This window comes from Danio rerio, chromosome 21, assembly GCF_052040795.2.
Source record: "Danio rerio strain M-AB ecotype USA chromosome 21, GRCz13ab, whole genome shotgun sequence".
Classification (NCBI taxonomy): Eukaryota; Metazoa; Chordata; class Actinopteri; order Cypriniformes; family Danionidae; genus Danio; species Danio rerio.
In genome coordinates, this window is record NC_141041.1 from 5,346,509 (window position 1) to 5,367,865 (window position 21,357).

The 21,357-nt window shown below is 35.3% G+C and overlaps 1 protein-coding gene across 1 annotated transcript in view; it reads right to left on the reverse strand.

The window, feature by feature from the left end:
* The window catches only part of camsap1a (calmodulin regulated spectrin-associated protein 1a), a 47,575-nt gene that overhangs the window by 17,271 nt on the left and 8,947 nt on the right, over window positions 1-21,357 (reverse strand). The window contains 6 exon segments of the mRNA NM_001166255.1: window positions 2,046-2,185; window positions 2,348-2,489; window positions 7,040-7,072; window positions 9,329-9,409; window positions 11,237-11,398; window positions 16,143-16,405. Of these exon segments, the coding sequence (NP_001159727.1) occupies window positions 2,046-2,185; window positions 2,348-2,489; window positions 7,040-7,072; window positions 9,329-9,409; window positions 11,237-11,398; window positions 16,143-16,405 (821 nt within the window).

Here is a 21,357-nt window from a genome sequence, read left to right on the forward strand (position 1 = left end):
TAAATAAATTAAATAAAAAACAAAACAAAAAAAGACCTAAACCAGGTCAACTGCCTATAGCACATTTCTAAAACCAACTGCCCACTAATTTTATGTACATTATAAAACATCTGAATACACATCTGAACATAGTTTTGGATCTGGATCTGAAGGTAGATTTATGTATGAATGTGAATTTGAACAGTGTTTAATCTGGATATAGATTTAAATGTGAATTTGAATGTGAAAATGGTTTGGATTATAGATCTGGGTCTATATTCAAATGTAGATTTGAATCTGAAAATAGTTATTGACCTGGACTTTAATCTAGGTGTAGATTCAAATATGAAACTTGATTTGGATCTAGATCTATTTGTATAGGTTTATAATTATTTGTGGATTTCAATTTGCATATTAATGTGAACATAGCTTTCTGTATTTCAAACTGGGTAATTCAAATGTGATTCAAATTATATATATCCAAATTTTGTTTGGAACATAGTTTTAAATCTGTACTAGATTTGGTTTTGTGGTTGAATCAGAATTTGGATCTGAAACGTTTTGAATTTTGACCTGGTTCTAGACCTAAATTTGGTTTTGAATTCGAGTTTGAATCTAAAAGTGAACAGTTTTGAATGTGAACCTGAATCTAGATTTAAATGTGGATTTGAATCTGAATCTGGATCTGAATCTGAACATAACTTTTCATCTGGACCTGGAACTAAATTTAAGTATAAATTTGAATCTGAGTCACGATCTGAAAATGAACAGTTTTGAATCTGAACACAGATCTACATTTTAATGTGGATTTGAATCTGGATCTGAAACAGAATATAGTTTGAATCTGGACTCAGATCTAGATTTAAATGTGGATTTGAATCAGAGTCTGAATCTAAAACTGAACAGTTATGAATCTGGACCCAGATCTAGATTTAAATATGGATTTTAATTAGAGTCTGGATCTGAAACTGAACAGTTTTGAATCTGGATCCAGATCTAGATTTAAATATGGATTTTAATTAGAGAATGGATCTGAAACGGAACAGTTTTTAATCTGGACCCAGATCTAAATTTAAATATGGATTTGAATCTGAGTCGGGGTCTGAAACTTAACAGTTTTAAATCTGGACACGGATCTAGATTTAAATGTGGATTTGAATCCGAGTTTGTATCTGAAACTGAACATAAAATTGAATTTGGACCTGGAACTAAATTTAAGTATAAATTTGAATCTGAGTCAGGATCTGTAAATGAACAGTTTTGAATCTGGACACAGATCTACATTTAAATATGGATTTGAATCCGAGTCTGGATCTAAAACCGAACAGTTTTGAATCTGAACCCAGATCTAGATTTAAATATGGATTTTAATTAGAGTCTTGATCTGAAACTGAACAGTTTTAAATCTGGACACGGATCTAGATTTAAATATGGATTTTAATCCTAGTCCGTATCTGAAACTGAACATAAAATTGAATTTGGACCTGGAACTAAATTTAAATATGAATTTGAATCAGAGTCTAGATCTGAAATGAAATACAGTTTTAAATCTGGACCCAGATCTAGATTTAAATAAGGTTTGGAATCAAAGTCTGTATTGGAAACTGAACATAAAATTGAATCTGGACCCGTATCTAGATTTAAATGTGAATTTGAATCCAAGTCTTGATCTAACACGGAATACAGTTTTGGATCTGGGCCCGGATCTAGATTTAAATGCAGATTTTTTTGCTCTGGATTTTAATCTGGAATCTCGAAGACATTAACTCCATTTACCCTCCACTTATCCTGACTTTTGCAGCTCTGCAGACCTTTGCCATTAACAAACAGCTACTGTACAATACACTCTGCACGAAAGACATTTAAAAAAATAAATAAATAACAAGAGCACTTAAAACAAGTTAGTTAATAATACAAGTCAATTGGTTTCACAATGCATTCTGGGACAATCTTACTCTTCATTGTGAAGGATGCATTCAATGCTTACGTCATTTATTTATTTATTTATTTATTTATTAATTATCTATACTTCTATAGCAATGAATAAAATATATTTGTGTAGAAACCTTTAGCACCGGCGGGCCGTAGAGCAGGTCTTCAGTGTGCAGGTAAAAACACCTGTTCAGGTATTCATTAGAAAACTCCCGCAGCAGGTGGATGTTATACACACTGTCCGATAGAGACGGCACCTCCTTCAGACATATGTCTAAGAAGAGAAGATCCAAGTAAAAAACTAAAATTCTCTATCATTCTTACATAAACTGAATTTGAATTAAATGGCTATAGATGGAAAAAAAATCTACATAATATTGAATTTTAAATATTATTCTATGTATTTGAAGTCCAGTATATGTGTGTGCATATGTACCATCAAGCCTCATGTATTCAGGGCAGTAGAAGTGAATGACCGCTAGCAGAGCCGCTCCATCACAAATATCCTTCATCAGATCCTCCATCACAGCCAGGTGTGGGACAGGATGGCCTGACATGTGTTCTCTGCGGTAACGTACCTGAAAGAAAGAGAACAGGCAGGTTTATAAGCAAATACAGATCAAACACCAGCATACAGTTTCTCACATACTAAATTACGTTCTCAGATAAAAATTCACTCAAAAATCAAAATCCTGTCATCATTCGATCAGCCTTGCGTTAGTCCAAAATACATTTTTTTTCTTACTTAGAAATAATGCTAATAGTTTCTATAAAATGGATGTAATTATGAATAATGATACCAATAAGCAACTTACAAGTAGTCTGTACAGTGTAAAAACAAATGTGTATAACTTGAAATCACTACCACATTCTATGAGCACACTGAAATGTTGAGATTATTAAGAGATTTATTTTATGATTTTTTGTGTGTGTGAAAAGCTTAATTTCTGCTCTATAGTCAAGTTTCGATGCATGTTTATGATGCACACATGACAGAATTTTCATTTTGGGGGGAACAAAATATATAAAAAATAGTTTCATGCGTTTTGCATTCATATGTGCTGTGGCAAAGTGGCTTTTATGTTACAAGATGTTTTTTTTTCCCCAAAATGTACTTAATATTTGGTATACAGTGGGTGACACTTCAAAATGACCATTACCGCAGGACTAAGAGAATAAGATAAGAACTTGTTTTTAGGTGTAACAGCAGTTTGCGACTACGCTGCCAGCGGGCACAAAGGGGCGGGAAGCGAACAAACAGAAATATACAGCAGCTGTAAATACCCTGCTAATTGTAAATGAAGATGAAATAACAAAACAAAGCATTATAATTCCTGCGTTAATCATTAAAAACACAGTAACAAGATTTATTATCAAAACTTAAGTGCAATGAGGATTCATTTCGGAAGTTAAAACAAAAAAAAAAAGACAAGTAAAATGAAAGTACAAACATGCATAAATAAATAAATACAGCAGTGTTTTATTCTAAATATAGAGAGATGTACAGTGTTTGTTATTTTAAAGCGAAAAGACTAAGACAGTCAATAATTAAGCTTTTTCATTTATAGTTTTCTTTTACATTTTGTCTGTTGATTATATTTTACTTTCTTATTTTATGTCTTAATTATTGCACATAAATAATAAATGAATAATAAATTGGGCTAAACAATTATTTATTTAAAGACATTACCAGCAAAACACTAAGAAAATGTCCAATAAAAGAAGAAACTGTTACGTTTTTTTTTAAGTTTTACGTATTTGTAAGCAAGATGTTTTTAAATCACTTAAAATATAAAACAATCCTGTATGATCACATATTCACTTATATATATTTGAATGAGTACAGATTAGAATAAGTGTGTTTGTTTGAATGAACAGATATTATTGACTCATATTTTGCAGTAATTGAATTTAACTGTAATAATATTATACATTCATTTGAAATGCATATTACAGAGTTTAATATATATATATATATATATATATATATATATATATATATATATATATATATATATATATATATATATATATATATATATATATATATATATATATAACAGAATTCAGAATAAAGGTGCAAATAATCATTCAAGGGAGAGAAAGAAAACCTTTTGGCAAACACAAAATCAATCTCTTAATGACATTTTGAATGACTGGACTTGTGGATGCATGAAAAGACAGATGGATGCATGAAAGCGTGAACTACTGTGTGTGTGTCAGACGTCTGCCATTTAATCTGAGGCCAACAGGACCCCATAAACACAAAACATTACTGTGAGCAAGATTTTTTACAAAGCTTTTGAAAGAAATCTCACCAAAGCTACATTTATTTGAAAAATAACTAAATAACCAAATACAGAAGTGTAAATGTTATTAAATACTGCTATAAATTAAAAATGCGGATTTAAAATTTGAATATATTTAACAGTTAGTTCGTTCCTGTGATATAAAGCTGAATTTTCTGCATTCTTTCAATTACATTTCTAACTGCTATCTTTTTAAAACATCATCTTTTCTATATTTTAGTAGATACTTCTAAAGAACACCATTTATTAAAAATATTAAATATATATAACAATATAAACGTCTTTACTTTCACTTTTGATCAATAGAAATTATTCTCGATTAATATTAAATAGTATTAGTTTCTCAGTTTCTTAAAGGTTAAAATTCAATTAAGTGCTTTAAATTGAGCATTTTCTTATTCAATGCTTTTTCATATTCAATGATGGAATCGCAGGTGAAAAATGAAAAGAGAGGGCGGTGCTTGGAGTAGCCCCTCCCCTTTTTAAAAAGCAGCCAACAGCATTTAATTTTTAGAGCGTTTTTAAAGCATAGGGCTGGGGCTCCCAAAGTTTTCAGTCCTCGACCCCCAAAACAACAATGACAGTGACTTGCGACCCCCAATATCCTCGGAGGTGAATATAAATATACAAACCTTACACAGAAATGTGCACACGCACCAATAGACTATTCCAGGTCTATTCTTCGTTTAATTTTGGAGAACATAACTCTCCCTCCTCCCTATTCAGTCATGACCTTTATTTTTAATGTGTGTGAGTGTTGTGAAGGTGTCCGAAAGTTTAACCTGTTCAAATCAAATCAATGGGCCCTATCATACACCTGGCGCAATGCGGCGCGACGCAATTGTTGTTTGCTAGTTTCAGCTTGCCGCAAGAGTCGTTTTGAGTCACACTGTTTTAATAGCAAATGCATTTGCGCTCATATGTGCACCCATAGACGTTCTGGTCTAAAAAAGGAGGCGTGTTGAGGCGCATTGCTGGCGCGTTGCTATTTTGAGGAACTATAATAGATTTTTCAATAGACCAAAACAAAGCTGGTCTATTGTCCAGCGCTGAGTGCGTTAGTTGTGCGCCTCGCTTACACACTGCTTAATACAGACAGGATGTAGAGCAATACGCAAATATCTTTACATATGAAAAAGAATTAAAATATTGAGGATATATATAGGATACAATAAGGATATATATAGGATAAAAATATAAAGGATTGAAATATTACAAATCTATTATTTTCTAGCCTACATAAATATAAAAAACATACTTTAATGCCTTCTTTATCTCGGGGGGCTTTTTCAGTTTATTCATAACAATTTGCTTTTATATAATGTTATTAATATTAGCTGTATTATTTATTATATGCATATTTATATTTGTTTTATTAAAAACAAGCTTAGATTTGTCCACCTGTCAGGTTTTAGACCATATGGGGCACAGCATGTATATTAGGATATAACTCAGTTGTTTGACTGCACTTTGTTATTATTGTTCATTTATTAGTTTGCTTGAAATTAGAACTGAATTAAGAAAAAGTTTTGAAACAAATCTTTGCACTTAAACAAATTTAATCATTTATAGGCTAATGGATGTCTCTGCGTACAACACGTTTCCCTATCCACGAGAGTGAAAGTGAAAGTAAATAATGAGGAGGCTCATCTCTCATTCTCGCGCTGTAGATGCTCTGTTTAACTGTTTTCTCGCTAGTGAAGCATTCAGTTTTTACAATTACAAAGTCCGCCGTGTAAATAGCAAATGCGCTATGGAGCAACGCAACTGGCTCTTAAAGGAATGGGAGATGAGACTCTGATTGGTTTATTCTCAAAACACACCTATAACTCATTAAAAGAATGAGCTCAGCCCTTCTAGACCATGCGCCACGGCGCAAAGCGAATTTTCCATCCTTAAAATAGCAAAAGTGGATTCTAAAACGCCCTTAATGCGTTTGCGCCCTGCGCTTTGCGCATGAATCCTCAAAATAGAGCTAAATCTGCTGCATCTGACGCTATTGATGTGTCTTAAATATAACCAAAGCACCCCAGGGGTCGCAATCCAATGAAAAACAAAAAAATTTAAGGCTGATGGCTTTTTATTTGCATGTTGTCTTTTTAAATTTAACTATTCGATTTTATATTCTCTAGGTTATAGATAAAATATAGTAAGCAAACACCCCTCTTTGACCCCTACTTTGGGAACCACTGGCGTAGAGGTTGAGATCAAGAGCATCAAATGAAAAGCCAATAAGAAGTGTCTTGAAGGGGGGCGGGGCAAGTCAGATTCTAGAGAGCATGCGATTGGTCAAGATTTGATGTGACATGAAAAAATCGTTTCTTTATATAGGCGACAAACTACAAGCTGTTTTATATTTTCAAAATGCGAATTGTGTCACCATTTTAATGCACACTTGCTAATATACATCGCTAAAACTAACAGACTGAAACTAACATCTACATTTTTTTATTTTAATTTCCCGGCACCTTTAAAAAAATTGTATTGACATCAAATGCAAAAAAAAAACATTAATAAACTTCGAGTTTGGGTTTGTGCAGGCGTCTTGTATGTGTATGTGTGTGTGAGCAAGACAGAAAATGAGAGTTTGCATGAATACTGTACCACACGTGAAAACTCCACAGGCTCCAGCATGCAATGGGCCAAAGCGTTCATGAGATCGGGCTGAGACAGACAGACAGACAGACAGACAGACACAAAACAGAGAGATGGAACGAGGGATGAACATATGAGATGAAAAATAACACACTCGTCCTCCATCCAAACACACACATCCAGGAGTTTCCCTGGGACGAACACAAGGGCGCAGAGGCACTTACAGGCACCAGCTTCCAATACCATTTTGAGGGAGACTATCCAACAGGAATGGGCGGGACAAGAGAGACAAACAGGAAGAGCATAAAGGTTAAACTTCGAGCCGAGACAGAGGAGGAGGGAGAACAGTAGGATCAGATCTAAAAGCAGTCCAATCTGATCAGAGAACAGGCTTAAAGGGACGGCTCAGCCAAAAATGAACATTTGCTGTTATTTACTCCAAGATGCAGGACTAGGGTAGAGCTTTACAAAGGAGACTTTTTTCAGTAGGACATTAAAGACGCTGAAACCACTGTGGACTTTATTTATTTATTTATTTTTTTATTTTTTTAAGAAAATGATTCTTTTCTTAAGGCGGCATTTATTAAATGTAAAAAATTGTTGAATATTTATTAAAAATTTAAATAACTACTTTCTTATTATATGAAGTTTCAAATTAAATTATTACTCCAGCCATTATTGCTTTTATTACTATTACCCTAAATAAGACTATTAATAATATTATTAATAATAATAATTAATATTAGAGTGATTTCTCAAGGATCATGTGACTCTGAAGAGTAATGAAGCTAAAAATTCACCTTTTAATTCACTGGAATAAATAATTTTAAATAAATAAATATTTTTGCCATTTGTACTGTACTTTTGAAGAAATAAATGCAGCCTTGGTGAGCAGGAGAAGCTTATTTTAAAAATCCCACTGACCCCAAACCTTTACCGGTAGTGTATGTATATGACAATGACGCTGATATGTTTGGTCTTGGCGGCATAGATCTGCTACTGCTTTGATTTTTATGACAGAGCATGTACTTAGACTTAGAGCTGTAATCGGGTTATAAAAGTTAGGCCCGATAGGACCCGAGCCCGACGGATTCAGCCCGGGTCCGACAAGTACATTTTGATTGACAGCTTTTTAAAAGCCCGAACCCGTTAATAGCCTGACATTACTCAAATGTGCACATGCACACAGCTCTTCTGCCTTTTTTCAAAAATTAGTCGTTTATATGCTTTTTAAAATAATTTATTCATAACAAACGTAGGCTATAGACCCTTTGGAAGTTGGAACAAAAAAATAAAATAAGTCCTCTGTAACATCTCAGCACTCTAAATAGGCCTAGGTATATAAACTTAGCATTTAAATTGGCCAACACACCAATAAAAAAGTCTTTCTTAACCAATTAAATTAATTCTAAATGATGACGGGTATTTGGCAAGATTCATTTTCCATTTAATTTTCCATGACAGCTGTTTCAATGTGGCGAGTGATCTCGTCATCTTCCCTGTCAGCTTGCTGTGCTGTTTAGCATTCTACCATAATATTCAGTGTATGAGCGAACGCAGAAATACCTTGGCGGCTAGAATGACCGTTCTTTTTGAACTGGCGGCTGGCCTCACCGCAGTTAAAATTCGTTATTTTTGACTTCTCCGTCATCGTTTGTTTCACCTTTGCAGGGATGGATTTTAATGTTGTAACAAATGATTTGATTACTTTCTCGCACTATTCGAAATGCATCACATGACTGTTCATTTGCCGCCTAAGCCTGGCCCGACCCCGTCTAAAATGATAGAAATTAGGCAAAGATCTTTAGCTCTACTGAGACTTGCTACTGCCAGTATGTTTGGATATGGAGTCTGAAAATATAACACAGTGCTGCAACAGTATAAAACATATAAACTCAGTAGCAAAACTAAGCACAGGTGGAGCTGGGGTGGAGGAGGGTCTCCGAAATCAAGCTACATGTTATTCGTCTAAAGCAATCCTATGGCATTTAAAAGGTTCACAACAGAACTGTGTATTCTTTATTGGATAAAAAGGTTATCCTACTCAGTTGTGCGCATACATTTTTATGCCTATTTTTTTACATTTATTGCACATCCAGACCTTTCCATTAAGCATTTTTGTTATTCGATATTCCAAAACGCACATAGACAAAGGTGGACAGAAACACTAGATCACTTCATAAGTTCTCAGTGTCTTACTATAGGTATTATTTTTGTATTTGTTTGCCCTTCAAAGTGCTGGTAGCTGAACCAAACATCATAGTTTCATCTAAAAAACATCTTTAATGTTCTACTGAAGATACAAAGTCAGCTACATCTTGGATAGGCTAATGATGAGTAACCTATTTGCAAATATTAATTTTTGAGATCAGCCGTGCCTTTTAATTGAGTAGTATTATGCAGAACGAGGGGTTCAGCCAATCAGTGAGGAGAACACAGGCCTGCATGCTAAACACTGAGTGCTGCACTGCTATTGGTAGATTCAAGGGTGTTTTTCTCGTGATTGGTCAGACCTTCTGATGGCACGGCGAATCCATCAATGGCTGTTTCATCTTGAGCTCCTTCTCAGAGAGATCTCTCGTCTTCAGAACCACCTGCAAAACACATTAGATTAGATTCAACTTTATTGTCATTACACATGTACAAGTACAATGCAACGAAATGCAGTTTAGGTCTAACCAGCAGTGCAATAGCAGCAAGTGCAGGATACAGGTATAAGTTATATAGTGCAGTTATAGAAAACTATGGTGATATTTACAGATGGATGTACTATGAATATTATATACAGGTTGCATTGGCTATGAACAGATTTACAATAGATGAATATGAATATATGTACAGATTGCTATTAATAATCGGAAGTGTGCAGATAAATAAACATAGTGTGCAGATAAATAAACATGCACGCACGCACACAAACGCACGCACACACGCACGCACGCACGCACGCACACACCTGATACTTTATTACAGGCTGATATGCAATCTAAACTTAATCTTGATGATTTTTCCGAAACAGATCGAAAAAAAATTGTCTTTAAAATACCGTGAAAATATATACTAACATTTTCTAGTAGTGAGAAAGAAATGAAAATTTGTTTTTCAAAAATAATTACATTTTTTTTGGTGTAATTATTAATTTCATGCACTTAAACATATTATGTGGGCGACACGGTGGCTCAGTGGTTAGCACTGCCACCTCACAGCAAGAAGATTGCTGGTTTGAGTCCCGGCTGGACCAGGTAGTGTTTCTGTGTGGAGTTTGTATGTTCTCCCCGTGTTGGTGTGGGTTTCCTCCGGGTGCTCCGGATTACCCCACAGTCCAAACACATGCGCGATAATGAAATAAATAAACTTAATCGGTGGTAGTCACAGTGTGTGTGTGAATGAGTGTTTCCCAGTACTGGGTTGCAGCTGGAAGGGCATCCGCCCTGTAAAACATATGCTGGATAAGTTGGCGGATCATTGCGCTGTGGCGATCCCTGATCAATAAGGGACTAAGCTGAAGGGAAATTAATAGGGATGTAACGGTATTGTAAATACCGTCATACTGCAATAGCAATTTTTTTCGATATTACTGTAGTCACATGACTCGGTAAAACTAAAGGTCTTGAGAAAGTTTGCTCAGGCGAATGAAGCGAACGGGAGATAGCGGAAACTACGGGGCACTTTTGATCATTTTGGAAGGGCACTTTCTATCCAAGACTAAAAAGGGCATGTGCACTGCACAGGTTGAGCCCTAGGTGTGCACGTGCCTGCAAGTTGGGGAATACGACTAACAACAGTCATGGGGACTGCAGAAACACAGCACACTGTTCAGATTGATGCAGACATTGACTTGTACCACAAAGAGACCTCTATCTCACTCATGGCTCGTCCTCTCAAGTGGGAGAAAGACAATGCACAACGTCACCCACTGCTGTCAACCTGGGCCAAGTCATATCTCTCTTGTCCCAGAAACCTCAGTCCCAAATGAGAGGGTTTTTTTCTGTTGCAGGGGTCATTGTAAATACCCAGAGATACCAGCTTTTACCAGATTATATTTATATGATCATTTTCCTTTAAACCCATCTCTATCTAAGTGAGTGAGTGATTAAATGTTGAATGTGATGAGTTGAATAAAGTGAACTTTATTTTTTTACATGGTTTAATAATTTTTTGTTATTAAAATTGAAGTTCCTGTCTTAAAGCTTACAGATAGATGGCTAATTTATATGTCATAGACATTTTTGGCACTTTTTTGGAGTATTTTCACAAGTTTTGTTTTTCCTGTAATGGATTCAATAAATACCGTACCGTGACATTCATACCGAGGTATTACCATACCGTGAAATTCTGATACCGTTACATCCCTAGAAATTAATGAATGGAGCTATAGTAAATGGCTTCCCACCATAAACAGAAAGCAAGCGAGCACTGACCTTGTTGATCCAGAAGAGCGCTGCATCCTCCATGTCGAAGGGAAGCTCTTTAGAGGCGCAGAAGGTGGAGAACCGCTTGACGCTCGCCACCACTCTCTCAATAGGCATCATCTCCACCGTATAGGCCATCATAAGAGCGTCAATCAGCGGGATATGAGCACTCTATACACACACACACAACATATAAAGATAAGATTCTGGATTAATACACATTACCATCATACTACTACTCTCTACTTTCTGGACACAGCCTACTATTACTATTACTACCAGGGTGCGAATTACAGGGGGGTTTGAGGGGGATTAATCCCCCTAATTAGGGCTTGATTTCTCCCGTAAAGACGTCAAAACAAGATGAATGGGGGGGTTGGATCAGCCCACTGAAACTGAGATCTGTATTTTAAATAATAATGTTAGTAATTAAAAAAATAGATATCTATTTGACCACCCCTATAACAGTTCATACCATTGTGAATGCATAATACCGCCAATCAGTCTATGCGAGAAAAAAGTCATTCAACAGTCAGAGATCAAGCACCGATAGACACTGTTCACAAGACTGTTTTCTCTTAAAATAGATGACATGTTTCTACATATACTAAAAGTAAAGTCAAATTAGATGCATAGTTTGTATAGTTTGACCTAAAGTCAGCTGAAATAGCTAATCAGGTCAGAATACACTAGATTTGTATCCCACAAAACACTGAAACTTAATTACATTTATTTATTTATAATTCATTATAATACATTCATTTATGAATAAATTAGATGTAATTTAAATGTATACATACATTTGATTCACTGAAGCATGTATTACACAAACTAACATTACCAAAAAAGTTGATCCGAAAAGTTGAGAAGTTAAATAATATTAGTAGAGTAGCTAAACTTAAAAAATGACATGAAAAAAATTATTTTTAAATTGAATATTTAAACAAAATAAATAGCTGTATGGAAATATACAAACAAACTAATAAAATCCCTTAATAACTAAGATACTTAAAATAACTTAAAAATAATCAAATATTATACTAAATTAAAATGAAAACTAAAAATATTAAAATACAGCATATATGGTTGAAGTCAGAATTATTAGCACCCCTGAATTATTAGCCCTCTTGTTTATTTTTATCCCCAATTTCTGTTTAACAGAGAAGATATTTTTCAACTCTTTTTTTAATCATAATAGTTTAATAACTCATTTCTATTTCCCAGAGATGGGTTGCGGCTGGAAGGGCATCCGATGTGTAAAAACTTGCTGGATAAGTTGGTGGTTCATTCCGCTGTGGCGACCCCGGATTAATAAAGGGACTAAGCCAACAAGAAAATGAATGAATGAATGACTTTATTTATCTTTATTTTATATATTATTTTTATTTTCTATATTATCTTTGTTATAATGACAGTAAATAATATTTGACTAGATATTTTTATATTAGACACTTCTATACAGCTTAAAGTGACATTTAAAGGCTTAACTAGGTTAATTAGGTTAACCAGGCAGGTTAGGGTCATTAGACAAGTTATTGTATAATGATGGATTGTTCTGTAGACTTTCGGAAAAAAATTAGCTTAAAGGGGCTAATAATATTGACCTTAAAATGGGTTTTAAAAAATTTAAAAACTGCTTTATTCTAGACGAAATAAAACAAATAAGACTTTCTCCAGAAGAAAAATTTTATCAGACATACTGTGAAAGTTTTCTTGCTCTGTTAAACATCGTTTGGGAAATATTTAAAAAAGAAAAAAAAATTCAAAGGGAGGCTAATAATCCTGACTTCAACTATAAGTAATACTAAAATAAGACTACTAGGAAGATGATTCTATGTACATTACAGTAAGTTTGATAGTAATAAATGTAAGTAAAGAGTAAAAAGCAAATAAAATAAGTCTAAGTAATCATCTATAAGGATGACGTGTAACAACACCTTTATTAATAGTAATCAATTTTCTTCTAAACACATATTGACTTAATTTATTTAAATATACCAAATATTTAAATATACTAACACTGGAGGCATAGGATACAAACAGTATAAAAGAAAAATAGTGGGTGGTTAAAATAAAAAAGGGTATTATTAATCCAGTATTAGAAAATTACTAGTACTCATTCCAAACAAACATACCCTGAGAGAGAGATAAAAACTCATTAAAATGAACATTAGGAGTCAACAGACTGAGCCACATTAGGAGAACAGTACTGCAAGTCATTTCTCTGTTTCACACAAACACACACCGACAGAGAGAAAGACTGACTGAACAGAGAGAGAAAGAGTTTGTGTGAGTTTGTGTGTATGTGTGTGTGTGTGAGCAGGAGTCTGTGAGTCTGAAAGTCAGCGAACACACAGACACCACAGACTCACCTCATGCTCACGGGAGTCATTAAATTCTTGCAGAGGCCATTAAAACTGATGCTTAACTGACTCTGAGAGCTGCTAGACACATGCAGACTTAGTCAGCAGAACGCTCTAGAAGCGGACTATATAGAGGTAAATCTGCACTAATGTTCACTACAGCGCCCCATGTGGGGAAAACGAACACTACAACACTGCTAGAAAGTATTTGAAATTCATTTGTGTGATGTTTAGTGTGTTTCACTATCAGAATAGAAAGTAATGAATGGAAAGTAAATGAAAGTGTGTGTGTGTGTGTGTGTGTGTAGGTCAGTGGAAACATCCTTAGTTTTCCTATAATCGACAAACATTGACAAACACAAACACACACACACACACGCACACATACTAAAAAAAGACTCACATACTCTCTCACAAACAACGACACATGCAAACGCACACTCATACAGACATCACAAACACTCACTGAGACACACACACACAAACACACACACACACACACACACACACACACACACACACGAACACACACACACACACAAACACACACGAACACACACACACACACACACACAAAAGTACATGTTCATGCACACACACTGCTCTCCATCAGTCCAGCAGGTTGTGGACAGATGGTCACACTGTGCCTCAGTTCTGTCCTCAGATCCTTCTCTCCAAAATCTCACACACACACACACACAGATCGTCAATAAAGCTCAACACTGACCACTCACTTCTACAGCCTTGCTTTTTGCCTTTATTTACTCATAATATATTCTATTTACAAAAATACTGAGATAAAGTTGAGAATTAACAAAGTAACTCTTTCTATAATAAATCATATGTACAGTTGAAGTCAGAATGATGAGCCCTCCTGAATATTTTATGCCCAATTTCTGTTTAACGGAGAGAAGCGTTTTTTTCAACACATTTCTAATCATAATAGTTTATCATCTCTAATAACTGATTTAGTTGATCTTTGCATTGATGACAGAACATGATATTTAAATATATATTTTAAGATAGTTTTCCAGTGTTGAGTTGCGGCTGGAAGGGCATCCGCTACGTAAAACGTATGCTGGATAAGTTGCTGGTTCATTCCGCTGAGGTGAACCCTGATTAATAAAGGGACTAAGCTGAAAAGAAAATGAATGAATGATTTTTCAAGATACTAGTATTCAGCTTAGGGCGTACTCTCACTAAGGTACAGTTGCCTTAAATCGTGCCAAAGCCAATTGCTGGAATAGTTGGCAGTTCATTCCACTGTGGCAACCCCTGATAAATAAGGGACTTATGCGAAGAAAAATAAATAAATGAATAGTGTATTTTTTAGAACTCAACAAATATCTTTATGGACAGTATGCAGAAATTAAATTGAGATTAAAGTTTGTATTTATTTATTTATTTATTTATTTAATATATATGGCTTTTGTGTTTTATAGAATATGAGTTGATAAAAATATTGGACATGCATAAAAAGCATTTTGATTGAATTTAGTGGGCCGCTCTGGCCCAAAAAGCCAGGGCCGATTTTTTGCCCCAGTCCAGCCCTGCATCCGCCTCAAGATTGGACGTGTTGTGTGTTCAGAAATGCTCTTCTGCATATCTCGGTTGTAGCGAGTGCTTATTTGAGTTACTTTTGCCTTTCTATCAGCTGAAACCAGTCTGGCCATTCTCCTCTGACCTTTGGCATCAACAAGGCATTTGTGCCCACAGAACTGCCTCTCACTGGCTATATTCTCTTATTGAGACCATTCTCTGTAAACCCTAGAGATGTTTGTGCGTGAAAATCCCAGTAGATCAACAGTTTCTGAAATGCTCAGACCAGCCCGTCTGGCACCAACATCCATGCCACATTTAAAGTCACTAAAATCATCTTTCTTCCCCAATCTGATGCTCAGTTTGAACTGCAGCAGATCGTCTTGACCATGTCTACATGCCTAAATGCATTGAGTTGCTGCCATGTGATTGGCTGATTAGAAATTTGCATTAACAAGCAGTTGGACAGGTGTACCTAATAAAGTGGCCAGTGATTGTAAATGTTTATCTATTCATTTATTCATTCATTTTCTTTTTGGCTGAGGTTATTAATCTGGGGTCACCACAGCGGAATTGAGCAGATGCCCATCCAGCTGCAACCCATCACTGGGAAACATCCATACATACTCATTCTCACACAAACACCATGGACAACTTAGCCTACCCAATTCACCTACACCGCATGTCTTTGTACTGTGAGGGAAACTGGAGCACCCGAAGGAAACCCACGCCAACACTGGAGAACATGCAAACTCCACACAGAAGTGCCAGACTGACCCAGACTGACCCAGTCGAAGCTCAAACCAGCGACCTTCTTGCTGTAATCATGCTACCCACTGCACCCGTAAATGTTCAGAATTTTAAAAAAAATGTAAACATTAAAAACATTCAACGATTTAAAAAGCTGATGACTATTACACGCACCCTAACAGTCTTGTGAAAAGGGTCCATTACACACACACACACACACACACACACGAAGTGAGTTAAGGAGTGAGAGATGAGAACCGCACCATCTTAATGGGAGTGGATGTGAGGTCGTCATGTGTCACCGGCGTGTCGTCAGGCTCTCTGACACTGATGCCTCGACGAGCGAGCGTCTGCAGAACAGCCTGATGGGAGCTGAGGGCAGACGCCTGATCGCCCTTCAGCAGGAGTCCACACACACGGCAGTAGAGCTCGGAGGACAGCAGCAGACACAGCACCGGTGGCTTGATGTGCTCCACGCAGTACTGATCCGTGTAGAACGGGTCCCGCAGGTCCTCCGGGATGTGCTCTAGGACACAAACACACACACACAGAGGAAGAGTTCAGGTGTTAAATACAAAAACACTAAATTACAACAAGACGTAGTTAGTTGAAAAATCAATTTCTGTTTAAAGGGGTCGTCCAAAGTGTGTTTTTAAGGCTAGGTTGTGTTTATGCTTCACTTGTGGAAAATCCGTTATTTTTTCATATGTCCTACTATGATTATATACAGCTACTCAGCTAACATGAAAACAACTGTTATATTTTTTAGTTCCTCTAAAGACCCGCTCTCGAGAGGCTCTGATTGGTCAGCTAACATCATAGATATTTACATTAGATGTCGCCTGGCCTATTGTTGTTTATTGGACGGAATGTGTCAATAGCGCCGCCATCTTGCTACAGGGTAGCGCTCCTTTGAAATGAATGCGGGACCAAGGTACAGTGGAGGACTGTGACCATCCAAAGATATACACATATACACATACATCTATGATCGGGAGTTTTCCTGGATGTTAGTATGTAATTTTTTTTTCTAATTACAAAAATTATCATTTTACATCACTTTTCTACATTGATGGATCAGTGACGGCACGGGCATTCCTGACAAAAAGCTTGTGTTTGTGTGTACAGAAATGTACTATTCACCCTCCCTGTTAAATTTGATTAATCATGTCCTGAAACACAGCTCCTCTCCTGCTTTCACTTCTCATACTGACGGAGGGAGCGATTCGTTTGTGAATGAATCCCCCGAACGACTCTTTCACTAGCCGACAATAATACAAGTTTCTGGCAGCGCAGCATCTTGTTGTCATATTTCTTTTACATTGTTTGCTGATTTTATTCAACAAAACTAGCATAAGCCGAGTGTTTAGTGCGAGTTGGAGCTGCTTTGCCGTATGGTGACTGCAGTGACTGTTATCATCAATAACGTTACCCGATTAGCACAAAAGAAACAGAAAAAAAAATTAATATTACCTATGAAATGTTTTGCCTTTGTGCTTTGTTTTCTTTGTTTGCTCGTTACTACACCCGTAGACAGCGCTAAAGTCCAGCATCTTCACGTAATAACACTGTCTTGACTAGTGCGGTTGAATGACATTTGTCCTGGGAGCACTGTACCAATGTGGCGGCGCTATTGACGCATGCTCAGGGTCCCTATGCGTTATCTAGTGTAACTATCTATGAGCTAACATAATGTGCTGTGATTCACAGATCAGCTTCACATCACCAGAAAGCATCTCTGTTATAGCATTATAATGCCTCTGGCCACTCCCCTTCACTGCACAGGGTGTATGTGTGTAACCTAAGGGGCAGTGTTGGGCAGTAGCATCGCTACAAGTAGTGACACTACTAGCTTAACTACATTTCTCAGTAGCGTGGCTGTAGCGTCGCTACTTTCTAAATCAAATAGCTTTTCAGTAGCGAAGCTATTTTATTAGTCAAATAGCGCAGCAGCGTCCACATACAATAAAAAAGCAGTTATATAAAATGTTATTAAATATTTAACAATTGGAAACAATCACATTACACACATCACATGAAATAAGTTTCATTCAGTAAACCACCTTTGTGTGTAAAGCTGCCATGTAGATAAGGTAAAAAAAAAAAAACGTGATCTGCGCAGCGCGACTAGTCCAAAGTCAAAAATTGTCATGCCAGAGCAATAAAGTATGTACTGCAACCCCTAATACATACATACATACATACATACATACATACATACATACATACATACATACATACATACATACATACATACATACATACATACATACATACATACATACATACATACATACATACATACATACATACATACATACATACAAATTTATCGAGCTACTCTAATTTACTTAATTCATTAGATTTTATTACAAAATAAAAAAAATAATAATAAAAATCACACTGATTGAAATATAAACGAATTTTGATCAATCTACACACAATAGAAACACAAATTTTGACTTTTACGTCTTCTTTTTAGCTAAAAAAAACTGCAAGAGAACAACTGACTATAATAAAAAGACTAAGCAGAATGATGTGGACATTTCTGGACAGAGACAAAAAACAAAAGTGTCAGGTGATTTTGAGATTAGCCACTCTTAGCTGCACGTCAATGGCTAACATCTTACTAGCCGAATCTAACAAACAAATCACAGTTACTCAGCAGATAAAGACAACACTGTGATCATGCTATCACCTCGTTAGCATTATAGCTAACTTCCAAGTGTCACCACCGTGTTTCTTTACCTCGTCTACATGTTTGACCTTGTTTGATTGATTTAGACGTGAGAAGAGAGCGTGGTCAACATGATAATCAGCTTTAGCTAATGCCAACAGTCCTGCAGGTGGAAAACGCTCAATGTTTACTTGCAGATTAAACCCTGCACTATTTCCATTAAATGCTCAGTTTTCCCTCTTTTAGACAGTGTTGTGTTTGCTTATATATTTTCCCCCTCCACCAGAGGTCATCGTGAGGTTTTGTTACATTAGGAGGTCAAAGGTTGTTCAGTCAGATTAAAGTCTGAGGAAGATCAACAGGGGCGGACCGTCTAATAACCCCTGGTGAGACAAGTGTGCGTGCGTGCATGCTATTTGCTAATCCTGCACAGACAACACAAAGACTGGCATTCTAATAAAGCTCTACTAAGCATTTTGAGCTGCTGCAAAAGTCCAAAAAAATGGATATTAACTTTATTTATCTGTTTGTCTTTGATCTTTGAGACTTTTAAATAATCAGTATCTATTAAAATACAAAAAAAAAAAATAGAGTTGTTTACTGGGTCTGATATTGCAAATTACTCAAGTAGGTACTAAGGATGGGTGAGTCTAGTTGACTTAATGGTACAGCTCCTACTAGTCGACACTAGCTATGTTTCCATCCACCTATTTTTATGCGCATTTTGCATATGCGCATAAAAAAAAACGGTTGATGGAAACGCCATGATGCACATAAATTTTGAAAATGTGCATTAAAAACTTATGCGCATAAGGGAGTAGGATAAAAGATGTGCATAAACTACTATGGAAACACTTTTATCGCAGGTATTTCAGCATGTGCATTAAAAAAGGTCATGTGATTGTGCTATTAAAGATCATGTGATAATGAAAATGTGTGTAAATAGACAAACCAGCCGGCTGAACACTGTAAAACATCTGAACTGCTGCTTTGGTCTTTCTAAAACGCCTTACCGTTTCAGTATTAGTGTTATTATATTATTAATGACCACCAGAATCAAGAGCGTCTGTGCTCCGCATCTGACACATTCAAACGCCACCGCGCGTTCAACGCGTGTAAGAATTACCTTCAGAGGCACAAGTCATTTATTAGATGAAGAAAAGATTGACGCAGCTTCTCCTACTTTTTATTTATTTATTAAATAAATAAATTTTATATATATATATATATATATATATATATATATATATATATATATATATATATATATGTATATATATATATATAATGTATGTATATATATATATATATATATGTATATATGTATATATATATATATATATATATATATATATATATATATATATGTATATATATATATATATATATATAATTTTTATTTATTTATTTAATTATTTATATATTTATTTAAATTATATATATATATATATATATATATATATATATATATATATATATATATATGTATACATATATATATATATATATATATATATATATATATATATATATATATATATATATATATATATATATATATATATTTATATTTATATATATATATATAATTTTTATTTATTTATTTGATTATTTATATATTCATTTTTTTCCTCTCTTTGTTGTAGCTTTACAAAAAAAATATGACATTGAGAAGAACAATTGCCAGTAAAGTCACTAAAGTTAACCAATCTGCTCTCTGCTGTTCTCGCACTGTTAAACTTTTGGTTAACCAGCAAATGACTGGGACAGAATAATTCTTATTATAATATTATAATAATAATAATTCATAATTATTGAATTATAAATTCATAATAAATTGGCAGTTCATTCCGCTGTGGCGACCCCGGATTAATAAAGGGACTGAGCCGACAAGAAAATGAATGAATGAATATTCAACAGTATGTACAAAAAGAAACAAAAAAAGGAGCTTTGACGTATATACTCTGGGGAAGAATGTCTGAGTGCATCAATTACATCAGGTTTCCACATTTTGTTGTGCTATGAATTGTGTAAAACATATAAAACATAAATATATCAGTACTACCTAATTGTCTATTTCTTAACATGAACAGAAATACCTACACACACCAGCACAAGGCTCCCCGTGTGTGTCTTAGTGTCAGTGAATGTATGTGCTCTTCTTCTCATGAATAAATAAAGGCTGACAGTCAGAAATGGGTCACACACACTCAGGGATTCCCTCACTATGACATCTGACCACACCTTCACCAGCAGACAAAGAGCAGAACTATATATAAACACACCAAATCACATCAAACTCTCTTCATCTGCAAATGCAGCTTCAGCTTTCAGACACACACAGTGAACTTCTCTGAGATAAAGGACAATCAGTCACACGCTATAAATCAACAGGACTCTGAAACATTACGAGTGCATGCAGAAACTGAAGATTGGCATTCTGCTTTAGTGATTTTAAAGCTACATTTATTTAACGTAAAAGCCGTTTTAGTTCTATTATCTTAGCTATTTAGTTATAGCAGTTTTAGTTGTGCATGATTTTTAAAACACAGGCATTGACGTAATTATGAATGTAAACCATTAGGCAAATGGGGAAGATTCATTTAGATGCAGTTCCTCATTCATATGCATGAGGTCATCAAGATCAAACAATCATACAGATCGATATGGATCTAAAGCAATAATGACAAAGCATCATTTCAAATGAAAGTAATGAGCAATATCACACTCGTAGCAGTGTGCTATGGCTGTATATCAGCACTGATGGGAGGCGTGTGTTGGCAGCGTGATATATAGCATTT